The sequence below is a fragment of the Gobio gobio genome (assembly GCF_949357685.1).
Source record: "Gobio gobio genome assembly, chromosome: 23".
Lineage (NCBI taxonomy): Eukaryota > Metazoa > Chordata > Actinopteri > Cypriniformes > Gobionidae > Gobio > Gobio gobio.
Genome location: NC_137119.1, coordinates 28,887,939 through 28,911,725, shown reverse-complemented (window position 1 = coordinate 28,911,725; position 23,787 = coordinate 28,887,939). Strand labels below are relative to the sequence as shown.

The 23,787-nt window shown below is 37.4% G+C and overlaps 2 protein-coding genes across 3 annotated transcripts; one reads left to right on the top strand and one right to left on the bottom strand.

Annotated features, from left to right (window-relative positions):
- Positions 1-3,377: 3,377 nt before the first annotated feature.
- crhb (corticotropin releasing hormone b) lies at positions 3,378-4,755 on the top strand. Its single transcript, XM_079806892.1, has 2 exons — positions 3,378-3,468; positions 3,805-4,755. Exon 2 carries the CDS (start codon positions 3,827-3,829, stop codon positions 4,313-4,315), a length of 489 nt encoding a protein of 162 aa, XP_079663018.1. The 5' UTR covers positions 3,378-3,468; positions 3,805-3,826; the 3' UTR covers positions 4,316-4,755.
- A 396-nt stretch (positions 4,756-5,151) lies between these two features.
- trim55b (tripartite motif containing 55b) lies at positions 5,152-23,093 on the bottom strand. 2 transcript variants are annotated; one of them, XM_079806891.1, is made up of 8 exons: positions 22,404-23,093; positions 21,169-21,338; positions 10,813-10,990; positions 10,564-10,659; positions 9,356-9,589; positions 7,057-7,079; positions 6,852-6,976; positions 5,152-6,314 (listed from the first exon to the last, which is right to left on the bottom strand). In XM_079806891.1, exons 1-8 carry the CDS (start codon positions 22,584-22,586, stop codon positions 6,142-6,144), a joined length of 1,182 nt encoding a protein of 393 aa, XP_079663017.1. In that variant the 5' UTR covers positions 22,587-23,093; the 3' UTR covers positions 5,152-6,141. The 2 variants fall into 2 exon arrangements, with proteins under 2 accessions (XP_079663017.1, XP_079663016.1); XM_079806890.1 differs by having other exon boundaries at positions 10,813-10,987; positions 22,404-22,693.
- Positions 23,094-23,787: the final 694 nt, after the last annotated feature.

Here is a 23,787-nt window from a genome sequence, read left to right as displayed (position 1 = left end):
AAGGGAAAAGTGTGTAAGAAAAAGAAAAACAAATTTCGACAGAAGCATCTTACTTGGGCTAAAGAACTGGTCTGTTGCTTAGTAGTCCAGTCCTCTCTTCTGATGAGAGCCAATTTTGCATCTCATTTGGAAACCAAGGTCCCAGAGTCTGGAGGAAGAATGGAGAGGCACACAGTCCAAGATGCTTGAAGTTCAGTGTGAAGTTTTCGCAGTTTGTGGAGCCATGTCATCGGCTGGTGTTGGTCCACTGTGCTTTATTAAGTCCAGAGTCAACGCACCCATCTACCAGGACATTTTAGAGCACTTCAGAAGACAAGCTTTATGGATTTGCTGACTTCATTTTCCAGCAGGACTTGGCACCTGCCCACACTGCCAAAAAGTACCAAAACCTGGTACAATGACCATGGGATTACTGTACTTGATTGGTCAGCAAACTCGGCTGACGTGAACCACATAGAGAATCTACGGGCATTGCCAAGAGAAAGATGAGAGACATGAGACCGAACAATGCAGAAGAGCTGAAGGCCGCTATTGAAACATCCTGGTCTTCCATAACACCTCAGCAGTGCCACAGGCTGATAGCATCCATGCCACGCCGCATTGAGGCAGTAATGCATGCAAAAGGGGCCCAAACCAAGTACAGAGTGCATACGCATGATTATACTTTTCAGAGGGCCGATATTTCTGTATTTAAAATCCTTTTTTTTAATTGATTTCATGTAATATTCCAATTTTCTGAGATTTTGAATTTGGGTTCATAAGCTTTAAGCCATAATCATTAAAATGATAACAAATAAAGCAAATTGTAGCCTCTTTTTCCTATTTGTAGTGGAGATGAGTGGTACCCGGTGGGGTCTTCTGCTGTTGTAGCCCATCCGCCTCAAGGTTGTGCGTGTTGTGGCTTCACAAATGCTTTGCTGCATACCTCGGTTGTAACGAGTGGTTATTTCAGTCAAAGTTGCTCTTCTATCAGCTTGAATCAGTCGGCCCGTTCTCCTCTGACCTCTAGCATCAACAAGGCATTTTCGCCCACAGGACTGCCGCATACTGGATGTTTTTCCCTTTTCACACCATTCTTTGTAAACCCTAGAAATGGTTGTGCGTGAAAATCCCAGTAACGGAGCAGATTGTGAAATACTCAGACCGGCCCGTCTGGCACCAACAACCATGCCACGCTCAAAATTGCTTAAATCACCTTTCTTTCCCATTCTGACATTCAGTTTGGAGTTCAGGAGATTGTCTTGACCAGGACCACACCCCTAAATGCATTGAAGCAACTGCCATGTGATTGGTTGATTAGATAATTGCATTAATGAGAAATTGAACAGGTGTTCCTAATAATCCTTTAGGTGAGTGTACATATATATATACACACGTTTTTTTTCCACTAGGAATTCTGCTGTTAAATATAATTCTTTTAAAAATAAGCTGAAATAACATGGGATGACGGCTTCAACAGAAGCAAATACCATGGATTAACAACCTCGTAGCTCATCACAGTAGGCCTGTCTTTAAAGATTTAAAAGTTATCATTCAAAATCAATTTCCTAATGGAAAATGAAGTTTTTACTTCCGGAGCACAGACTGTTGCATTCTATTTCAGAGCTTGTTTTATACATTCATTCTATGCCTAATAATTACTTCTATTTTTAGCAATGAAACTGTTTAAAAAACAATCACTGTTTTTTTTTTTTTTTTACGGATAACCCACATGACTGGATGAAAGGACAAAAGAACAATGTGGAATTTCCATTCAAATCTATTGGGAAATATGTAACCTCTGTTTCATTACGCGTTAGTATTGTCTAGAAGCTGATTGGGACGGCATCTGATTGGCATTCTGAAAGCAGGTGTAAACGGCCCCGAGCCAAGTGTTCCATCTCCCAGCCTCCCTCATGGCCTGAGCAGAGCAAGGGGGGAGGACAGCACTTGACAGCAGTGACTGTGAGAGTGACGTGGTCCTGCCGCTGCGCATCTGTAATCACCGGGACCCAAAGCTCTGTCTGTGCTGTCTGGATAAGTGACACCCACTAGAACATTGCCCGGAGTTCACCACGCCTGCATGGCTGTGGCTGCAACAACTTAACAACCCGCGGTTTAGTGTGACGTTTGATGATGATTTTAAGAAGAGAACAACTTGGACTGGGACCAATAAATTGACTACTGCAGTTCCCTTACTTAAAAATGAATCTTTGGTAATTAGAGATGAATATGCAATTAAGCAAATACCAACAATATAACCAAATATTCAAAACCAGTCAATGACCCACATTGGCCAAACCTGCTGCATTTAAAGGGATAGTTCACTCCAAAATGAAAATTTGGTCATCATTGATCATTTACTCACCCTCAAGTTGTAAAACCTGTATGAATTTCCTTCTTCTGCTGAACACAAAATAAGATATTAGGAATAATATGGGTAACCAAACATTTGATGGGCCCCATTGACTTCCATAGTATGGAAAGATGAGGACAAGCAACTGTTCTTCAAAATATCTTCTTCGGTGTTCAGCAGAAGAAAGAAATGCATACCGGTTTGGAACAACACAAATGTGAGTAAATTAAGACAGAATTTGTAAAGATTTTGGATTCATAACAGAAAATCACAAAAGTATACAATCCGAATTTATTCAGTTCATGTATTATTCAAGCCAGTTGACGTTCGTCTCGCGACGACAACAAATAAGCCAATTTGGCGCCCATTCAGTTAACCGTCAACTATTTGTGAATCACAAATATATTAATTAATAACGCCTTTAGTGTTTTATGTAAACCTGTGATAAGGTGATAAATGAAAAAAAAAAAATCGAATGTTTTGTCGACGTACCATCCCATAGTGATCATAACTGGAAGTCCTCGAGCAGCGAATTGTTGCCATGGTTACTTCCTCAGGCAAACGTAGCCTGACTGTTTAGTGCAATCTGATTAACTTGAAATCTAACTTTTAGGGAACTTGTGTTAAATAAAGTACATTAAAGACACTCATCTCAAACTTTTGTTTTGACTTTCTTTGGGGGTTCAAGTCGTAATTATGGAGCCTCATAAATCCGCACCGTGCATTTTATACATATTTTTTCGAGGTATAAAACATGCAAAATATTTAGAGCACACGGTCTTACATATTCATTAAAGAGGAAAAAAGATCAAAATAAATTATCCTGAAATACTCTTGGTTTTGTATGCGTCTTCTTTCATACACATACACTCTCAATGACACACATACACACACCTCGATGACTCATTCAAACCGAAAACTGTTCACTTACGTTCATTCAAGTCCGCTCTCTCTCCTCTGCGCAGACGCGAGCTACTAAATGCGTGACACTTGTCGCTGACCGTGCCTATATAAATGCAAACTCCAGCCTTCCTTTGAAGAAGTCCTAAAAGTAACTTGATAGGCAACAACTGGAAGAGAGACGCACCTCGCAAAGTTCAAAAACCATCCAAGGATATACCAATTACGCACAGGTACGCAACATCTTATCTAGAATTAGACAGCTCATATTGAGGTAGCCTAAACCTTAGCTGATAACATGTTACACTGGTAATCTTGATTATAGTCAGTTTGTATTGCTATGGATGCGTCCTCGTGTTTTGCGCACAATGAGGCACCCGTCTATCCAACTTTAAGGCGCGCGTAAATGCCCAAGTGGACTTCCAAATATACAGTTGTGCAATGCAAATGTTCAGTAAGAACGCTTTTTTTTAAATGCATCTGTCATGAATTGAGCTTTGTCCCAGAGTGCGCAAAACAGTTTCTGAGAAGTTGAAATCGTGCGCATAATTGACTCACTTCTCCCACAGATTCTCCTCGCCACTTTTTGACATGAAGCTCAATTTTCTCGTCACCACCGTGGCTCTGCTCGTTGCCTTTCCACCACCGTATGAATGTAGAGCCGTCGACAGCAGCTCCAACCAGCCAGCCACGGACCCCGATGGAGAGCGACAATCCCAGCCGGTTTTGGCGCGCTTGGGGGAGGAGTACTTCATCCGGCTCGGTAACAGAAACCAGAATTCCCTCCGATCCCCAGCCGACAGCTTCTCCGAGACATCCCAGTACTCCAAAAGAGCACTGCAGCTCCAGTTAACGCAGCGTCTGTTGGAGGGGAAAGTTGGAAACATCGGCCGCTTGGATGGCAATTACGCGCTCCGGGCGCTCGACTCAATGGAGAGAGAGCGCAGGTCGGAGGAGCCACCGATTTCCCTGGATCTGACCTTCCATCTGCTACGAGAAGTACTGGAGATGGCCAGAGCCGAGCAAATGGCCCAGCAAGCTCACAGCAACCGCAAAATGATGGAAATATTCGGGAAGTAACCACGAGCAAACCCATCAGCCAAAGATATTTTTACATTTAGCACAAACATGAATATTCTGTACCATAGTGCTGCTTTTCCATCATGATCTATTTATACCGGTGACTTATTTATTTGTAGATATTTCAATGAAGGCGAATAGAGTACAGTAGGTGTATATGAATCAAAGTGTTCAGAAGCGCGAAACTGTCGTCACTCTCCATCAATGTTATTGTATAAGTGATCATTCAAAACTGTCGATGAAGAAAACGTTTGGGTTTCTTTAAAAAAAAAAAAAAAAAAACATTTTCCAGTACTGCATTATTTATCTGACAGACTTGAGTTTCATTGTAACATACAGTACATTGTTTAAGTTTGTTAATAAACTAGTGAGCAACCATTAATTTTTGTTGTGCAAGAGAATGTCTTATATTTATATTTTTCAATAAAAATTTGAAAGCCAGTTTGACACCTCTTGTCTAGATTATTGACATGGAAAAAAGGATTAAATAATTAAAGAGAAAATACATCACAACCAGTACATACAATACAGTCATAACATGTTGTCAATATAACTTATCATGGCATTATGGATCAATGAATGTTGCAAATTGGCTTAACCAGGTGAGAACAATTCTTCCTTCAGATTTATCCATAATAATTTCACTTACAATTAAAAGGGTAATTAAACACCATAAGGTACATTTTACCACCTTTAGAGAATTAAACCTAGTAATAGAGCTCAAGTCATAAACACACACACACTGAATTATTAAATCAATATACGCTTAATGACACTAATGTAATTTTTCATTACATTAGGACATATTGAATTCTTTCTGGACTTGGCAGCACGTCTCCAAAAAGAAAATTCACTTTATTTGGGCAAAATGGAACTGGACAAAAAAAAAAAAACAGTAGCCTTGCATATTATGAAAAAGACAACTGATTAAAGTGCAGTATAAACACTGGTGCCGACGGAAATGTTTCACACCAAAACAAATAACTGACGTGGGGTGACTCATTCTATCTATGCAGCAACTGGAACTCACGGGTGTAGAGTTTCACTGAACCATGTACAAAATGTTACGGTTCAAGCACATCTAAATCGATCAATAACGTTGTGTTCAATGTGAACATTTCAGTTCGCTTAAACCTTTTGCCACACATGTTGTTTTGGGATTGTGCTCCCCGGACCTCATTAAGTTCGTTGTAGCCGCTCTCTGTGTGAATCCAGCCACAGATGCACATCCTGTCACCAATCACCCTCCACTGGGCCAGAATATATGGATTGCGCAATGTCCTGGCATCGTTATTTCAGCTCGACCACCGAGATGTGCGAACAACACTTGTTTACTCGTCGCCTACAAAACCAGGGGAAGACAATCCTGTGAGCAATGAGATGTGGAGATTACTTCCACACCTTGTTCCTCCAAGGAGATTAGGCATCTACTGTATGTGATAAACCAATGCTTTCAGTCCAAACTGAACTGACTTGGTTTAAATTAAATAGGTTACGAATGATCACACTACATAAGGGTAACCTTTTATTTGCCGTTGACGTTTATAAATATGAAATCCAGAACATTTATAGCAAATCATATCATTCATAACTCAAATTACCACTGCTGTGCCAACTGCAATCAAACCATGTGAACACTCCCTACGCAGTAAACAACACCACAAATCTTGGAAGGGTTTAAGTCATCTACATTTATATTTAGTCATGTACTGACTTCTCTAAAGCAATCTGAAATCCACTGGTCTGTATTACAGCTGTAGGTGTCCTTATTGCTGTGAAAAAGAACAATAGATCAATATTTGTGTTGGCATGTGCACTTTGTGAAGTTAGGACGATGTGGCGGGACTGTGTGTGCTCAGGGTTTGTGGGGGCAGAAGGAGCGGTAGGGTTTCGTTCGACTGGCCCAGTGAGTCCGCTTCTCCCGAGGCTGTCTGTCCTGCCCGGCCGTCCACATCGATGCCCACATCATCCTCGTCCTCCTCCTCTTCATCATCATCATCTGCAAAAGATGAGAGTTTAAGGGGTCAATCACAGAACACGTTTTTGCATTCCACTGTGCTGCTTTTCCTTCATTTTTCGGCGTAAACATGCTCTATTTATGTCGTTTTCCAAGTAAACACGGACGTTTTTGACCATCTTTTGCGGCGTCTCTCACATACAGTGTTCTAAAAATGCGGCGCTCGAGATCTTTTTCAAACGCAAAAACACGCTCTAACAGTGTAAAATGGAAAAGTTCCATTTTCTCAACCCATTCTCGAGTGTGAAGATACCATCAACCCCCTACTGACAATCATATACAGGACTGACATTTTTTAGCACCACATTCCTGGTGGATTTTGTATAAGATCGGCTGACAAATCTGATTAATATACTGAAAATCCAGGCTGGCTTTTGAACTGGTTGCCCATTGAAAAACATGCTTCTGAATGGCACATGGAAACGCTATTTTCGTGCAGTAATCAGTTCAACAAGCTAACTTGATTTAAAGCCACACGTTGATAGTCAAAAGTTAATGAGCATTTTAGGTGAGCCGTACCTCTGGCAAAGTCGATATTGCGTAGGGCCCTGCGCTCTCTCTTGAAGCTCACAGAGTAAAGATCCATGTTCTCATAGCCGCGCTCCACTCTCTCCAGGTGTGAGGTATTCGATGCTTCTGCAATTCTAGCAAACAAGAAATCAATTCAGGGTATGTACGAAATGTAAAATACTCATTAATGTTGCAAAAAAGGATCAACACTTACTTTTGAAAGAGGGGTTTGGAATTCTGAATGGCATGCATGAGAGAGAAAGAGATTTATTTTACGACAAGATAATATAAAAAGTATGTATAAAATATATTGAATGTCTACAGGGTTCCCACTCATCAATTTTCATCATCTTGTTCATTGCTGGCATAGATTTTCGTGCCAATCGTTTGAATTCATGGATTTAAATAATTATGTTTAATAGTGTTTGAATGTCTCCAATAAATCCCCTTTCACACAAGTTTAGGGGAAGGTTTTTTTTTAAAATTAGGCTTTTTTAGTGCTGTCAATCGATTAACAAATTAAGTAGATTAATCACGATTAAAAACACTTATAATACATTTTTTATATATTTTATAATGTAATAATTTCACAGTTAATCTTCAAATTAATGTAGAAAAAACATAGACAGTATATTTTAAATACTTGTTTAATGGCATCTTTTTATGAATGAAGGCCAGTATAACTGATACTAATACAGCTACTGATGTCTCTATGAAAATTATTTCCACACCCAATTTTGAACGTTAATTATAGCCATTCACCATTACCACACAATTTAAAGCTCATTTAACATTTATTAGGCTTCAAAAATATAACAACTTTTAAGCAAACTTAAAACAATCCTCACATAAACCCATAATAATTGTCATATTTACCTGTGGCCCTATATACAGAAATTGAATAAAGTTATCAAAAAGTTATTGATAAATTCAATATAGATGAATCCTTATTAAAGCTACAAAAGTTCTTTAGTCAAGAGCAGTGAGTAATTCTCTGTTACCTTTGACCTTCTTTGATTAACATTAATGACAGAGAGAATTATTATGAATTATGCTTATTGATTCATAATTGCCACTTCAGAAGTCATGATTACGAGCTTGTTGCATTCAAGTGCTTTGTTGTCGGAATGAACAGGAATCATGGAGGACACCAGGTTTATTCTTGCCTATTTATTGGGAAAATCTTATTAAAGCCAACATTATATGTAGTGTCACATGCACTGACAACTACCGGTATAAACATTTACGATGCTATCAGATAGTCTGCTTTCTGCCGATTCTGTAATTTTGTTTAAATGCAGGCTATTTTCACTGTGTATAAAATATACAATATGCTTCAAATGATTACTCGTATATGTAATTATGCACTACATTAATAATCAAACAAGACAAATGGACTGCATATATATATAAATATATAAATATATAATATTAGTGGTGGGCATAGATTATTTTTTTAATCAAGATTCATCTCACTATAATCTTGGAATTAATCTAGATTAATCTAGATTAAAATGGCTCATTTGAATTCTGCCGAAGGCATTCAGAATATGTGTGCGCGTAAGTGATTGTTTGTCTTTTTGTAGTTTGAATAATAAATAACTTCTGTCCCTTTAAGACCTGACGCACGCATGGAGAGGAGAGTGCAGCTGATATATCTATACTGTAGAAAATGAGTATCGTATCGTTTCAGATATTTCAGTATCGATACATATCGAAATATCTATATTTTTGACAACACTAGTAAGTTAGGCATACACACAGGTTCGAAGACTCGTTCTCTCGCCCCTACAGTGCAATTCGGCTAGGTATACGTACGCGCTAAAATATCAATGTGAAAGTCATCATAGCTTGCGTAGTATAGACCCAGCTCCAGACCCAACTTTGAGAATAGATTAACAGCGTTATATTTTTTAATCGCCCGATAAGAGTCTCACGTAAACGCCGATAACGGCCCACCACTAATATATATAAATCATACCTGTCACAGCAGTAGTTCTCCGCCCACTATGTTTAAAGTTTATGGCACGCCTCAGGAATTTGGGTATCACAATTATTATTGAACTTCTCAGTGGTAAATCAGAGGGCGTTCATGTGCAATTTTTCCCCAGGAAACTCGTATTTATGATAATTCCGAGAGCACGTGAAGGCAGCATTAAGTGGCTGTGGTCACTTTAAGACCTGCCTCTGCTGCTCATTTTCTCACAACTTTTACGTTCATTTAAGACTTTAACTCATTTAAGTGTGCTCTTATGAGGATACTCGACAAAACGCACATTTTGGCATAATTGAGTGTGTTATTGTTCGCTCAAGTGCGAAAGAGAACTGGCGCGCTATGTAGCGTGTTCTCTTATTGTCTTGTTGCGCTTGAATTGTTTAAAAACTGGGGGGTGGTTAATCGAATGCGTTAACCTTGACAGCACTATTTTTTTAAAATATATATTCTAAAATATCAACAAAAAAAGTTTTCCATTATTGTGGTAACCCTGTTTCTATAATCTATCTTAAAGGACCTGTAAGAAAACAGCCATCTCAGGTTCTTCCAGTCTCTGGATTCCTGTCTCCATGATTTTGGTCATGGTCTCCAGATGATCTCCATACTTCCTTGTAAGGCCACGTATGTAATTCAGTTTCTCTTCCTGTTCAGCGTTCACTTTCAGGTTCATCTCTCTCTTCCTGTCCTCCAGGATGGCATACAGGTGGTCAAACTTTTCACACACATTGGACTTCTGTCGCCTGCCATTTTCCTGTAAATGTACAGAATGACATACAGGTACATATGAATCACAATACATTCATATTTATATATGTACAATATATATTTATATTATATACGCTACCGTTTTTAGAGTGTTTTTTAAAAGAAATACTTAATACTTTTAATCAACATAAAAGTTATGCTAAGTGACACTTCATTTGAACTTTCTATACATGAAAGAATCCTGAAAAAAGTATCATATTTTCCACTAAAATATTAATCAGCACAACTGTTTTCAACACTGATGATGATAATAATAAGAAATGTTTCTTAAGCACCAAATCAGCATATTAGAATGATTTCTGAAGGATCATGTGACACTGAAAACTGGAGTAATGATGCTAAAAATTCAGCTTTGACAGCAAAAGAATAAATTTCATAAAAAAAAAAAAATTAAAATAGAAAACAGTAATAACATTTAACGATATAACTTTTTTTTCAAATAAATGCATCCTTGGTGAGCATGAGAGACTTACCGACCACAAACTTTTGAGCGGTGATGTATATAATGTATGTTTAGCATAACCTGTGCATATAATTTTACTAAAGAACGCCACTTCATAGATACTATTGGGGGATTGGAACACACCTGCAATGTAGCTATGGATCATCAAGGTTTTTTAAAGATTAAAGTTTGAAACGTTCACTCTCTAAATCAATAGTTTGACTACCTGTTTCTTTCCATCGACCGCATCTAACCCTCAACCTTGCTCACAATGACTTTCTGTCAGAGGAGCCATATGCTCAACAGAGACAGCTCATTTCTGCCTTCTTGTCAATCATGGATCCTCTGTGAACGCAACTGTGAGGTCTGGAGAGATTCCAGCTTCCTGCCCGCCTGGCTCGTCCATGCCAGAGCGTGTGTATCTTTTGTCAGAGGAAGCGTTGTGACGTTCCTCATCAATAATCCTGTTCTTATGCCAGGCTTTGGGGAGGGAGAAGCCCCCACACAGGGTGACTAACCTCTATGGTTCTGCAGGTCTCCTCCAACTGACTGATGATGCCTTGGATTCTGTCATTATTGCCCACCATCATTGCTATTCCATCCGTGAGCTCTGTCTGGAGATGAGGACGTGGGTAAGCATATTAACACACACACACTGTAAAAATATATGCTGTGCAGACAAACGCATACATGCTGACGCAAACTCTGGCGTACTTATGCAGACAATCATAAATATTAATATGCCCCGAAAGAGATCGATTTTTTACCTTTTGCGTCTGGTAAATACTGGTTAAAGGGGCCACTTCGCAGTCCTTATGGGAGCCGAACACTTTACACATAGAACAAGTGGGGACGCTGCAGGTCAGGCAGTATATGTTGATTTTCTCGTCCTCATGGACCTCACACATCGGCTGGTCATCCTTCCTCTCAGGAGAAGGTCTGCTGCTGTGGAGGATAACAGATCCATAAGTATGAGGTTAACCCTTTAAGCCCTGAAGGCATTTTTGTTGACAGAAAAGTAAATACTCATAACTCCAAAACTAGCAAGGAGAGTCAAACATTTAACATTTTTAAATTACATTTTTTTTTGTTGAAAAAAATGTATTACATTTGGACATTCTCATGCTGAGAAACTGTACATTTTACAAACGGTATCTTTCTTATTTGACATGCAATAACTCATGAAGGAAATAAGGTAGATTCCCCTACATGTGAGCTGCATCTAGATCAAGTTTTGTGGCGATAGCATAAAGTAATCAAAAGTTATAGCATTTGGAACCAAGGTGGCCTTTTTGTTTAGCCGAGAGTCCAAAAACCTGTCCAAACAAGTGTTTCCGGTTTCCATGAGGAATATCTTTAGCTCTAAAGCCCTATTCGGACGGTAAATGTTTCTCATGTGGAAGTCCGTAAAAATACATTTGCATGCCACCTCAGTGATAAAACTTGTGCATTCGGATGGTGATTTATTCACGGTGGAGGAGCGAGTTTTGTGATCCTGCGCACTTGGGAATGTGCTGCTCACGTGGTCAATAACATGATTGTGTGCTGTAAATAAAATGTCATATGCTTGGTATAATAATAATTTAATAATAGGAAAATAATATCTAATTACCTAATTATTATTTAAATATTTAAATCTGTTTAAAAATAGGAAGATGCACATTATAGTTAAAATGGTTTTCTGTCTTGTATTTTATCTCAGAATATATTGAGCGGAAATAGGTTAATACAGCCTCTTATTTACATGAGGTAAACATAATGCTACTCGGTTATTTTAACATATATAATTGCTGCCGTAATAACGGCCCATTTCAAATGTTTACGAGCTTTTCTTCTTTTTATTTTTTGAGCGGTGATGAAATATATTGCTCTTGTAAATACTTGCCAGCATTTCAGTAATAAAAGTCTAGATCTTTAAAATGCATCCAAATTACAGCGAAGCGCAACCGTACGGTGCTCTGCAGTGGTCAAAAAGGATTTAAACAGCGATTTTTTTAAAGTGATATATTCTTGAAAACTCAGAGATGTGTATTTGGACAGCAATTAAATTACCACACGACCTTGGTGTTTGTCAAAAAACAGTAGGTAATTCGGCCGGGGATTTTTACGCGGGTGGTGGGAGAACTTTCTGGATTCAGATGGCAATACAATCACTGACTAGCCCCTGTCAATAATGAAAATATCTTGTGAAACAACTACTGTCCGAATAGGGCTTATGTGACAGTTGGTCTATTTTTAATCGTGAAAATGGGCTATAAATAAAGATTTTCCATGATCTGATGATGTTTTATAGCCTAGAAATCTAGACACAGCCTAGCGGCAGCAAATCTAATTTACAGCCAGGGTCGTCTAGCAACTCTCCATTGGCTTGCGAGCTGGAAAAACCAAACTCTGGTCAGGCCAATCACATCATGTATAGAGTCGGTGGGCGGGCTTAACATAATGTCGGCAGAGTTGCCGCGGTTCCGCGTGCTACTTGTAAACAAAGAAGCTGGCGAACAGCGGTCTTTCTAATCGGCTTTGGCCGCAACTCTAGAAGACTTGGAGTTAAGCTTTTCTTCGAGAAAAGAACAAAGAACGGCACTGAAGTTATTCTTAAGAAAAGAAGATGTGTTCAGAGTTTTGCCGACTGGATAAGGCGAAAGTTTAATCTATCAACTAGCTCCGCTTCACCTTCTTCGTTGCTCTGGTTGGTTGTAGCGCTATCCTAGTGTGTGCAGAGGGAATTAAAAAAACAACCGTTTATCCCGCCTCGGATTAAGCCCTGCCAATGGTGTGTTTCCAGACCCAACATCTTGATGTGGGTCTGGCTTGTCTTGATGTGGGTCTCGCTCAAGTTTAGTCAAAGCCCAAAAAAACTATGCTTGTTGTATTCTATTCTGTGAGACCATTCAAATGACATATGACACATGACTATCTGAGCTGTATGATGTTTTTGTACGTTTTCAAAAATTATGAAAACATTTTATTTATCAGAAAATAACTCAGCACTAATTAGAAGTTAATCAAATTAGCTACATGCATTGTAAAGTTCAGACTCTAACCTTTCAAATGACACCTATTTTTTGTGTTGATCAAGGCAGCAGTTTTGAAAAATACGATTATTAATTTTTCGGTGCTAGGTGGCGCCCTCCGGTGGTACACTCCGGTTTAGAGGGAGGACTCACCACTCATTTCTAAGCTTTAAAATTATATCTATTTTGTGTTTTTCAATTCAGTGTTTGCTTAGTAATTTGATTATGATTTTTTTTTCACTTGTTCCGCCGGCGGTACACGTCAGGTTGAAAGAGTTAAACATATAACAAATCAGATTTTCACTTTTCAAAGGTCCGACACCTCCCAGCTTTTCTTCAAATGAGGACAGGAGTTCAAATCAACGCTTAATGAAATAACTATAAGGTTCACAAGGCCATATTGAAGGTCTGTGATGTGTGTCAGTATGCCTAGGAGACACTGAGCGGTGCAGCTAAAAATAAGTTTCCTGCCAGCTGACCGTCATCCTTAGCCTTCTGACCTGTCTGAGTCACAGGTCTTGGACACCGGAGTCACATGGACACCGGGGAATCTGTCTGTTGCATTGCAGACACAGACTGAACTAGAAAGCTTTAAAAGACAAACCTCTCATCCAAATCAAGCATTTTTCGAGTTCATAAAGTGAAACGCTTAAGTGCTATGCAAAGTGACAGGGTGGTAGAGAACTTAATAGCTCAACCTTGGGGAATTTCATTCTTTTTTTATTGCACAAAACATAATATAACAACATGACAGTGATGAATATAAAGGAAAGAACCCATGACATCCACACACACACACACACACACACACACAAAAAAGGATAGAAAAGGAGGAAAAAAAGAAGGGGACAACAAAATATATAGATACATAGATACAATAATGTGCATAGGTACAGTGATAATTAATGTAATGTAATAGTAATTATTGTTATTATTATTGATGTTTTCCTGGTTCATTTTTTTCTGCCAATGTTAAGGAAAGAGAAAAAGGTGGATATAGATATAAAGGTACTGAGTGATAGATAGATCTCAACATAATTTAAGATGATAGCAATAATAATGTTCTATAATAAATATGTGTTCTATGTATGATTGGTAACACTTTACAATAAGGTTTATTAACATTAGTTAATGTATTAACTAAAATGAACTAACAATGAACAATACATTTGTTCCAGTATTTATTCATCGTTGTTAACATTAGTTAATAAAAAATATAACGGTTCATTTTTGTTCATGTTAAATCACAGTGCAATAACTAATGTTAACAAATACAACTTTTGATTTTAATAATGTATTTGTAAATGTTGATATTAGCATTAACTGATATTAGCATTAACTTAGAGAAGTATTTTTCTCTCTTATTTCATGTTAACTAATTATCGTATGATTTTTATACTGAATTAATTTAATATTTTTCCAGAATTCCTCATTTTCATTCTTAAAAGCATGTCTGATCTTATTTTGAGAGTTTCTTCAGGTTATTACACTGTATTATTAAATTAATATATTTAGGTTGATTCAGCAATATTTTTGAACGTGAATGAAACCAGTTAATTTAGATTTTTATTTAATTTTTTATTTTTTTTTAATTCAGTATACCTTAGGGATGCCACAATTCTCAATATAATATTGAACCGTTCAGTACGGCATTCACGATTCAATACGCGCTTTGAATTGCGTTTTTTTACCGAATTGTGTTTTTTTACACATTCTATCATTTGCCTCCATCCCAATATACTGAACTACACGACATACATTCACATCACACGTTAGTGGTAGAGTTATACTCACGGAACACTATAGCCTAGTTATTCACAATCACGAAAGTTCATTATTTACATGCGTTTTACAAGCCTGGTTAAGCATTTAATTTGCGTGCTTATGCACTGTTTTAACATGCGCTTTTCAGAGCGCGAGCACTAAATGCCTGTCAAACACGTGATTACTGGACTAAGTAGTCTTACTGCGCTAATACTGTCAAATACACACAAGGTTTACATAAACAGTCGGTTATGTCCAAAGTGAAAGTAAAATCGGCGTGTGTCTGTAATATTAGATGTGTGCAGGTCTTAAATTGACAGCAGCGCAGCTTTGTGAACACGCTGTCGCTTGTCCTAAGGGACAGTTCACTATACAATTATGCCATTATTTACTCACTCTAATGTTGTTCCAAACCTGTATTAATTTCTTCTGTTGAACACAGACAGTTGAATACCAGACAGTTGATGGTAGCCATTGAAGTTTCCTACAATGGGGACCAGCAACTGTTTGGTTTCCAACATTCTTCAAAATATATTTTATGTCCAACAGAAGAAAGAACTTTATTCAGGTGTAAAACAACTTGAGCGCGAGTAATCGATGACAGAATTTTCATTTTTGAGTGAACTATTCCTTTAATGTTAATAAAACAACAAAAGACAAAACCACTCACTGCTCTTGACTGAAAAACTTGAATACAGTAGCTTTAATAAGAATCAATGTATATTTTATAGTGAAGTCTATGTAGTGTTTTATTTTTACATTTATTCATTCAATTTCATACTTAAATGCTGCTGTACAGCTCTGAGCTGCCAGCTTAAATCTTTATATATATTTATTTTATATTATACAATACACTAGGAATGTGTAGGCTACAAGGTTTTTTTTTTTTTTAAATAAAGTTTTAAGTTTAAGTAAGGTTTTTCAAGTCTTTTAAGTAAAATAAAGCAAGAGTATTGGTTTAAAAAATAGTATTAAAGGGATTGTTCACCCAAAAAACTAAATGTTTATGTTTATCTGCTTACCCCCAGGGCATCCAAGATGTAAGTGCCTTTGTTTCTTCAGTAGAACACAAATGAAGATTTTTAACTCCAACCGTTGCAGTGTGATAGTCGTATAATGTAGAGGTCTTCACGGGTCCAAAAATTCATACCCGAACCCGAAGAGACCCGTAATGTGCTTAACGGAACCGACCCGGACCGTCTATTATTTCAAAAGCTGGACCCGGACCCGTGAAGATCCGAGAAATGCCAAAAACGTAGTACCCGGAACCGACCTGGACCCGTCTATTATTTAAAAGCTGGAACCGAACCCGGCGTGAAGACACAGACCCGACTGGACCCGTTTGTCACATATTCCACAATAACTTATATTAACAAGTCAATAAACAAGTTATGAAAAATATAACTTTTTGTCTTACCTAGCCGTCGTCTCCCTTCCTTGTAACGTTACTTGTGATGCATTACATCCTTGCCAAAAAGTTAAATCCATGTTATTCCTCTCTTGTTATTCCAAGCATGCTTAATTCACTCATCATTTCAGCTTTAAAAGTCCACTTTATGTCACGGTGACGGATGACAAATGCGTCTTTGCAGATTTGCATTTCGACTCGAGTTAACTCGCATAATAACTTTGACTGTTTGCCTTTTTGAACTATAATAGCGATTGCTCGTTCGGTGGCCGCTGACGTCCGCATTATTTATTTGCTATAATCTCTGTGAGCGAGCCTGACCACCAAAACTTTAAGAAATAAGACGGTTCATTCATATTATTATTAAAGTCAATCACAGCGGAAGCTCGGGTTGCCATAGAAATGACACGCGCTTGATACTGCGCACATGCGCGGTGGCTGGAGCAACCTGAAATATGAGCTTTTTTACGCAATTTGAGCATCATAGAAAACATTTGTGACAGTTCAACTGAGATTTTGTTGCTGATTTTAAATATATTATTTAAATATAATTTCAAATCAAACTTCAACAGTGCGTCACACGTAGACAGCACTTACTTTTTTCTCATGTTTGTCCACAATATGCATGAAGGATGCCCGGACAGAAGAGGTGCCGTGGGTTTAACTTCTTTATATTCGTTGTTTTTTTAGCTTTTTTCACACATCACTCATGAAGGTAACCATTATTATTACCGTGCGCTTGCAGAGAGAGCGAGCGAGCGAGAGAGAGAGAGAGCGAGCGCGTGAGGCGAGCGAGCAAGAGAGAGAGAGATCGCTCGTGTTTTTCTTCTTTCTTTTTTTTAAACCTTATTTCCCGGCTCACACTTTTCTTATCCTAATTTTACAGTTGCAAGTTACAAAAAACACACAAGCAGTGCTGACTGACTCTGATCACGGGCAGGTGTTCTCCGAGTCCGGATCGACTCGGGTATTGCACACAATGTTAAACAGACCCGGGACCCGTAGTAATAGATTGGGACCCGACCCGGACCCGGCTGATCATTTAAAATATAGACCCGAACCCGTACGGGTCCCGGGTCGGGTCCCGGGTCCACGGGTCTCGGGGGCTCCGTGAAGACCTCTAGTATAATGCATGTCATATTTTAGAGTATGAGACCAATGAGAGTAAAAACACATAGACATATGAATCCTTATTAAACCATGCGGCTCGTGGCGACACATTGATGTCTTAAGACACGAAACGATGGGTTTCTGCGAGAAACCGAACAGTATTTATGTTATTTTTTATAGAGGTCGACCGATAGATAGCTGATTGGTGGAACAATCGGTTATCGGCAAAAATCCACACCGATAGTTTTTCCGTGATGCGTTTGTTGCTAGAGCGGCTGAGAAGGGTGCAAGAGCTCTGAGAAGGGCCTGCTGCCATTATAAAGCACGAGAGCGGCCTCTAGAGGCGGGGAAAAAAAACTCACTGACGCCTTGTGTTTACATTCACACTTGAGGCTGCTCGCTGCACGAAAAGCACATGCTGCAAGGAGAGCGCCCGCTGACACATCAGATGCGCGTTTAAAACACGACAGCGAAACGGTATGAATACAGAACACTACAGTACTTGTTGCCAAATCATTATAAAGTAATTAATTTCTTGACTAGATGCTGCATTAACAGGTAAAGAACAGCAGTGTGTGTTTGTCGTCGAGGCTGAGAGGACGCTAACATTAGCAGTACCTCAAGCAGTTAAACAATGTGATAAAAACACACGCAAATCCGACCCTAATGTTGTATATATTAAATAAGTGATGTGAGAAAGCAAACTATCATCATGCTGCCGACAGAAACTAACATAAACAAAGCAGAAGCGCATTCGTTTTTTTATTAGATAATCGCCTTCTAAAAAAGCTCACTGTTTGGCTTTATATGAAATGGTAACACTACAATAAGATTCCATTTGTAACATTAACTAAGGTTAATAAATGCTATGGAAGTATTGTTCATTGTTAGTATGTTAATTTCAACATTAAATTGAGATTTTTATTTTTTCTGTTAACCTTGGTTAATGCTCTATGAACTAACATGAATGATCAAGGTACAATATTGCTCATATTAATACATGCTGTAAAATTGTATGCATAATGCATATAGTTCATGTAAGCTACCTTCCTCATCCTTGTTGCATAGGGACTTGTATAGGGTTACCTATGATATGTACATGCATGTTTCTAGGTTATAGGTAAAGAAACAAATTTGACCTGTAATATTTAATGTTTAAATTATTTTCTGAAGAATTTGTTCTGTTAGAACTACTTATTTTAAGATTCATATTTATATGTTTTTAATTTGGCACATTTTCATGAATCAGTGCTGTTTTTTTATTTCTTGTTATAAAGTTCAGCACTGTTTTACTTATGTTTTTTTTATCCAGTATCCATTTTAAAAACTATCGGTCGATTAATCGGTTATTGGCAAGTGCGGTCCAACCTAGTTATCGTTATCGGTAAGATCCACTATTGGTCGACCTCTAATTTTTTACCTCTTATCAGACGAATGTGATCTAGTATTCCCAGCGCCATAACTTACTGTGAATAAGGTCAAAATACTGGCATACTATATATATATATATATATATATATATATATATTTATATATATATTAGGGATGCCACAATTCTCAATATAATATTGAACCGTTCGGTACGGCATTCACGGTTCAATACGTGCTTGTGAATTGCGGTTTTTCGGTTTTGCATTGAATTAATTATTTTTCTGCAAATTCTATAATTTTTCTCTATCCCAATACTGAACAACGCGACATACATTCACATCACACGTTAGTGGTAGAGTTATACTCACGGAACACTATAGATATTCACAATCACGAAAGTTCATTCTTTGCATGCGTTTTAAAGCCTTGCTGGTTCATTCGCGTGCGCGGTTTTAACATGCGCTTTTCCGAGCGCGTGCACTAAACGCCTGTCAAACATGTGATTACTGAACTAAGTAGTCGTCTAACTGCGCTAATACTGTCAAATACACACAAGGTTAACATAAACACAGTCGGTTATGTCTAAAGTGAAAGTAAAATCGCGTGTCTATTAGATGCACGGAGGTCTTACATTGACAGCAGGCAGCCTAGTGAACATGCTGTCCTTAAAGGGACAGTTCACCTCTAAAATTATATCATTATTTACTCACTCTAATATTGTTCCAAACCTGTATTCATTTCTCGATGACAGAATTTTCATTTTTGAACGAACTATCCCTTTAATGTTAAAACAACAACAAAAGACAAAGAGAAAATCACTCACTGCTCTTGACTGAAAAACTAATACAGTAGCTTTAATAAGAATCAATGTATATTTTATAGTGAAGTCTATGTAGTGTTTTATTTTTACATTTATTCATTCAATTTCATACTTAAATGCTGCTGTACAGCTCTGAGCTGCCAGTGTAAATCTTTATATATATATTTGTTTTATATTATACAATACACTAGGAATGTGTACAAGGTTTTTTTTTTTTAAAGTAAAGTTTAAGTAAGGTTTTTCAATTATTTTAAGTAAAATAAAGAAAGAGTATTGAAATAAAAAATAGTCTTTTTTCTCCTTAACCTCTTGCTGTTCCTGTCGCCTAAGAAAAGAATAGCAAAAAACCGAACCGAACCGAAAACCGTGGTTAAAAACCGAGGTATTTATTGAACCGTGGACTAACTGTATTGTTGCATCCCTAATATATATATATATATATATATATATATATATATATATATATATATATATATATATAATGTCCGAGTAAAAAAATTGCTTGTCCGGATTTTTTTTGTAAATATAATCTATTCTGAAGCAATATTCTCACCAGTGTTCAATCAGCTTTGACATATTTAAATATGCATATTTGTGATATTTTTACCTTTTTATAAAGGGCATTTTCCCATAATCTATTAAATATAGGATATCTATTAAATATAGGATATGCTTCAGCTTTCCTTTTATATTCTTAAATTTGAACTATAAATTAAATTTGAATAAGACACTATAGGCTGTTACCAATCAGATTTTATTCATCTGAAAGAAGAATGTCATATCCGCCTCGGATGACTTGAGGTTGAGTAAATCATGGGCTAATTTTCATTTTTGGGTGAACTATTCCTTTAACCTCTTTCTTTTCCTGTCGCCTAAGAATAGAATAGCAAAAAACTGATGTTTTTTGAGAAGCCATCAGAACCGAACCGAAAACCGTGGTTAAAAAACCGAGGTATGTATTGAACCTTGGACTAAGTGTATTGTTGCATCCCTAGTATACCTCAACAAAAGAGGTAACTGTGAAAGGCCATTTGCATCACATAAGAGAAATAAAATCATGCTGTAATAATTCATGATTATGACAAGAAAGTCCAAATTAATTATGAGAATATCCTGATTTCAACTTTTTTTTAACGGCATAATTTCGACTTGCTTTTATTTCATAATTTAGACTTTTAATCATCATAATCATCGACTTTTTAATCACTCATACTTATAACTTTTTGGCCTGATTTCACAGACAGGGCTTAGATAAAACCAGGATTAGGCATTAGTTCAGTTAGGACATTTAAGTAGCTTTTATAAATGTGCTTTAGAAAAAAAAACATTACTGGTGTGCATCTTGAGACGAAAAATGGCACTGATATATTATAAAATATGTCAGTGCAAGTTGCTTTCAGTTAAAACAGCTCAAACATGTGTTTTAGTCTGAGACTAGGCCTAAGCATTGTCTGTGAAACCAGGGGGTTTATGTCATAACTATGATTCGAAACTGGAAAATGACTCGAGGGTCATGAGTTATTTGTGTACTCGGTAACGACTCAACCTACTTCATTCCGTATTACACAAGGGATCTTGTTAAACCACATGGACATCCTATTAGAGCTTCCAGAGGTGTCCATTTCCCAGATCTAACCTGATGTACTCCTGCTTGTACATGTCAATGATGTTTTCCACCAAAAGGTTTCTTTGTAGACCGTAGACACCATGGCGGTCCAGCACAACTTCATGTCTGCAGGATGGACACCTGAAACGGCCACCTGATGTCACGGTGCCTCCTCTGGTGGGAAGGTATGGATTTGAGGACTGTATGGGGAGTGTGTATAGGACAGCAAATTAACCCTCATTCTTCCCTCGCACTTTGTAACGAATCCTTCCCTTGCGGGTCAAAATGACCCGAAGCCCTAAAATTATACTTAATTTTTTCTTTGTCCTGCAAGTTTATTTTATTTCATTAAAAAAAATTTTTTTTTTAATGATTTTTTTTAACCTTTAAATTACTAAAATGTATCAAATAATAAATAGTAATTTAAGCTAATTCTTTCAACTTTAATTCAAAATCATATGCATTTCATGCATAACCCATTTAATTAAGCTCAAAATATCTTACATTGGGTGTCTTAGCAGACCTTTTGTGGAAAAAAGACTCATGACTCTTGCCACTAGATGGCCTTATAGCTCTTTTTTTTTTACGGTCTATGCTCTATGGAGTAAATGAGCTGTTCCGCTTTGTCTTAGTCAGTTTTTCTACCGTATGCATTCAGATACACATGTAGACATTATAAAATAATTTTTTGGGTGAAGTTTTTGCATCTTTAGTTTGCATTTTTAGGTTATGTGTACTGAAGCATTCCTCGCATTGCATTCATTCTTATAGGGGTCAAATTGACCCGCGAGGGTAGGATTTGTTACTTTTTCACAAAACTCCCGAATCTAGTCCAAAAAATAAATTAAGCATTGGTGGTTCAAGTGCGACAAAAGTCCTAGGATCTTGAACCACTCCGATGAACTCTCAATTTTTTATTTTTATTAGAAGAATTAGTTTCGGGTCAAAATGACCAGAGGGAAGAATGAGGGTTAATAAAACACCTTTTTTTTTTTAGAGAGAGAGAGAGAGAGGGCTGTTTATTTACAAATATCTAAATGTTTTAGTTTTCAGTGTTAGGTACATCCCAAAAAGCCAATCTGTTTTAAAATAAGTAAATGATCCATATCCACTACAATAATATAAAATGTAAAGTATAATACAATTACAGTTAATATTTAAAATAATTTATGAAAACATCCACACAATTTATCATCTTTCTAAAAGCTGGGATATCAATTTGTGAGATAAATGATGTTTGCAAACAAAATATATTGAAACTGTACCTGAAAAATGTCATTAGCACATTTCCGGCAAAGATTGTGTTGACAAGGAAGAATCACAACCGGTTTCGTGAACATTTCCAGACAAATGGGACAAATAAGCTGCTTCTCCAAGCTGTCCATCCTGATTTGACGAGCAACGGCTCCACTGAAGTTGAGAATGAGACTGTTGTGGATTGAGAACATTAAATTTGTCACAGTTTTTGTGCACGGGGTGAAATCAGGCCCTCGCCATTGCCCAACCGCCTGTCTGTACCCTCTATAATGAGGCTTGGCATTCCCCCATAGATTCCCCCACGCCAAGGCCCACTATCTGTCAGCGCTGTTTTTAGAAAGCCGCACGTCAGAGGTTGCCATGTTTACTTGCCCATATATGAAAATGATACTGTTGACTGTTTGCATCCCTTACTAAACGTAAAAAAATACAGGTATAGATAAAATACCGATAGATATGCAACTCGCGGATTCAATGCATCATGCAGTAGTAGCCTCTGCAAGTGCCCAAAAAAAAAAAAAAACAATAACGCAAAATATAAACGTTGTTATAGACATACAATTTATCGTATATAAAATACAGGTAAGAGAATATAACAAAACGATAATGGCAACGCTATATATATATATGTATATAAAAAGGCTTTGGAGAATGCGGGCATCGATCCCGCTACCTCTCGCATGCTAAGCGAGCGCTCTACCATTTGAGCTAATTCCCCGATATGCTAACCATTTGTGGATCTCTTTAAAAATTATTTGTAGGCTAATGTTGAACGTTTGGTTAACGTTACATTATTTTTGCTTTTCAATTTTGTTAGATGAAACGATGCGTCGTAAATGTGTTATTTCTAACGACAGTCATCTGTTGATAATTTAATATAATCTACATCCCTTTTAGTCCAGAAATTACACATTGTAAAAGTAACGGCGTCATTTCATGGGCTTATTTTACATAAATCTACATTTAAGTAAATTGATTATCATAGTTAAAATTCTGTTATTTAGAAAGTAGTACCAATCTTCGGGGTTTGTTTACCCTGTAAAACCGTGAGATCGGACCGAGAAGAATGGCTTCCTTCGATAGCTCAGTTGGTAGAGCGGAGGACTGTAGAGGTCACACTGTAATCCTTAGGTCGCTGGTTCGAATCCGGCTCGAAGGAAATATGTTTTTTTTTATATATATATATTTATAAAGTTTTTATTTTATTAGCCTGGATGCCAACCGAACATAGCCCCGCCCACAACATTTGTGGTCGGGAAGTTCGGTCTGGACCTGATTCGTTGTGGAGCAACTATGCTCGAACCAATCAAATTGGGCTTTATACGATGATGGACAGATGATTAACAGTTACGTAATTATCACGTCACAAAAGAGCGCTTGGGTTAAATTCGT

Excerpts from the sequence above, each read along its gene's own strand:
- crhb (XM_079806892.1), top strand. The coding sequence starts at position 3,827 with ATGAAGCTCAATTTTCTCGTCACCACCGTGGCTCTGCTCGTTGCCTTT.
- trim55b (XM_079806891.1), bottom strand. The coding sequence starts at position 22,586 with ATGTTCTCAATCCACAACAGTCTCATTCTCAACTTCAGTGGAGCCGTT. Across the intron at positions 10,660-10,812 it reads GTATTTACCAGACGCAAAAG|ACAGAGCTCACGGATGGAAT; the intron begins GTAAAAAATCGA and ends CCTCATCTCCAG. Across the intron at positions 6,315-6,851 it reads CAATATCGACTTTGCCAGAG|ATGATGATGATGAAGAGGAG; the intron begins GTACGGCTCACC and ends CATCTTTTGCAG.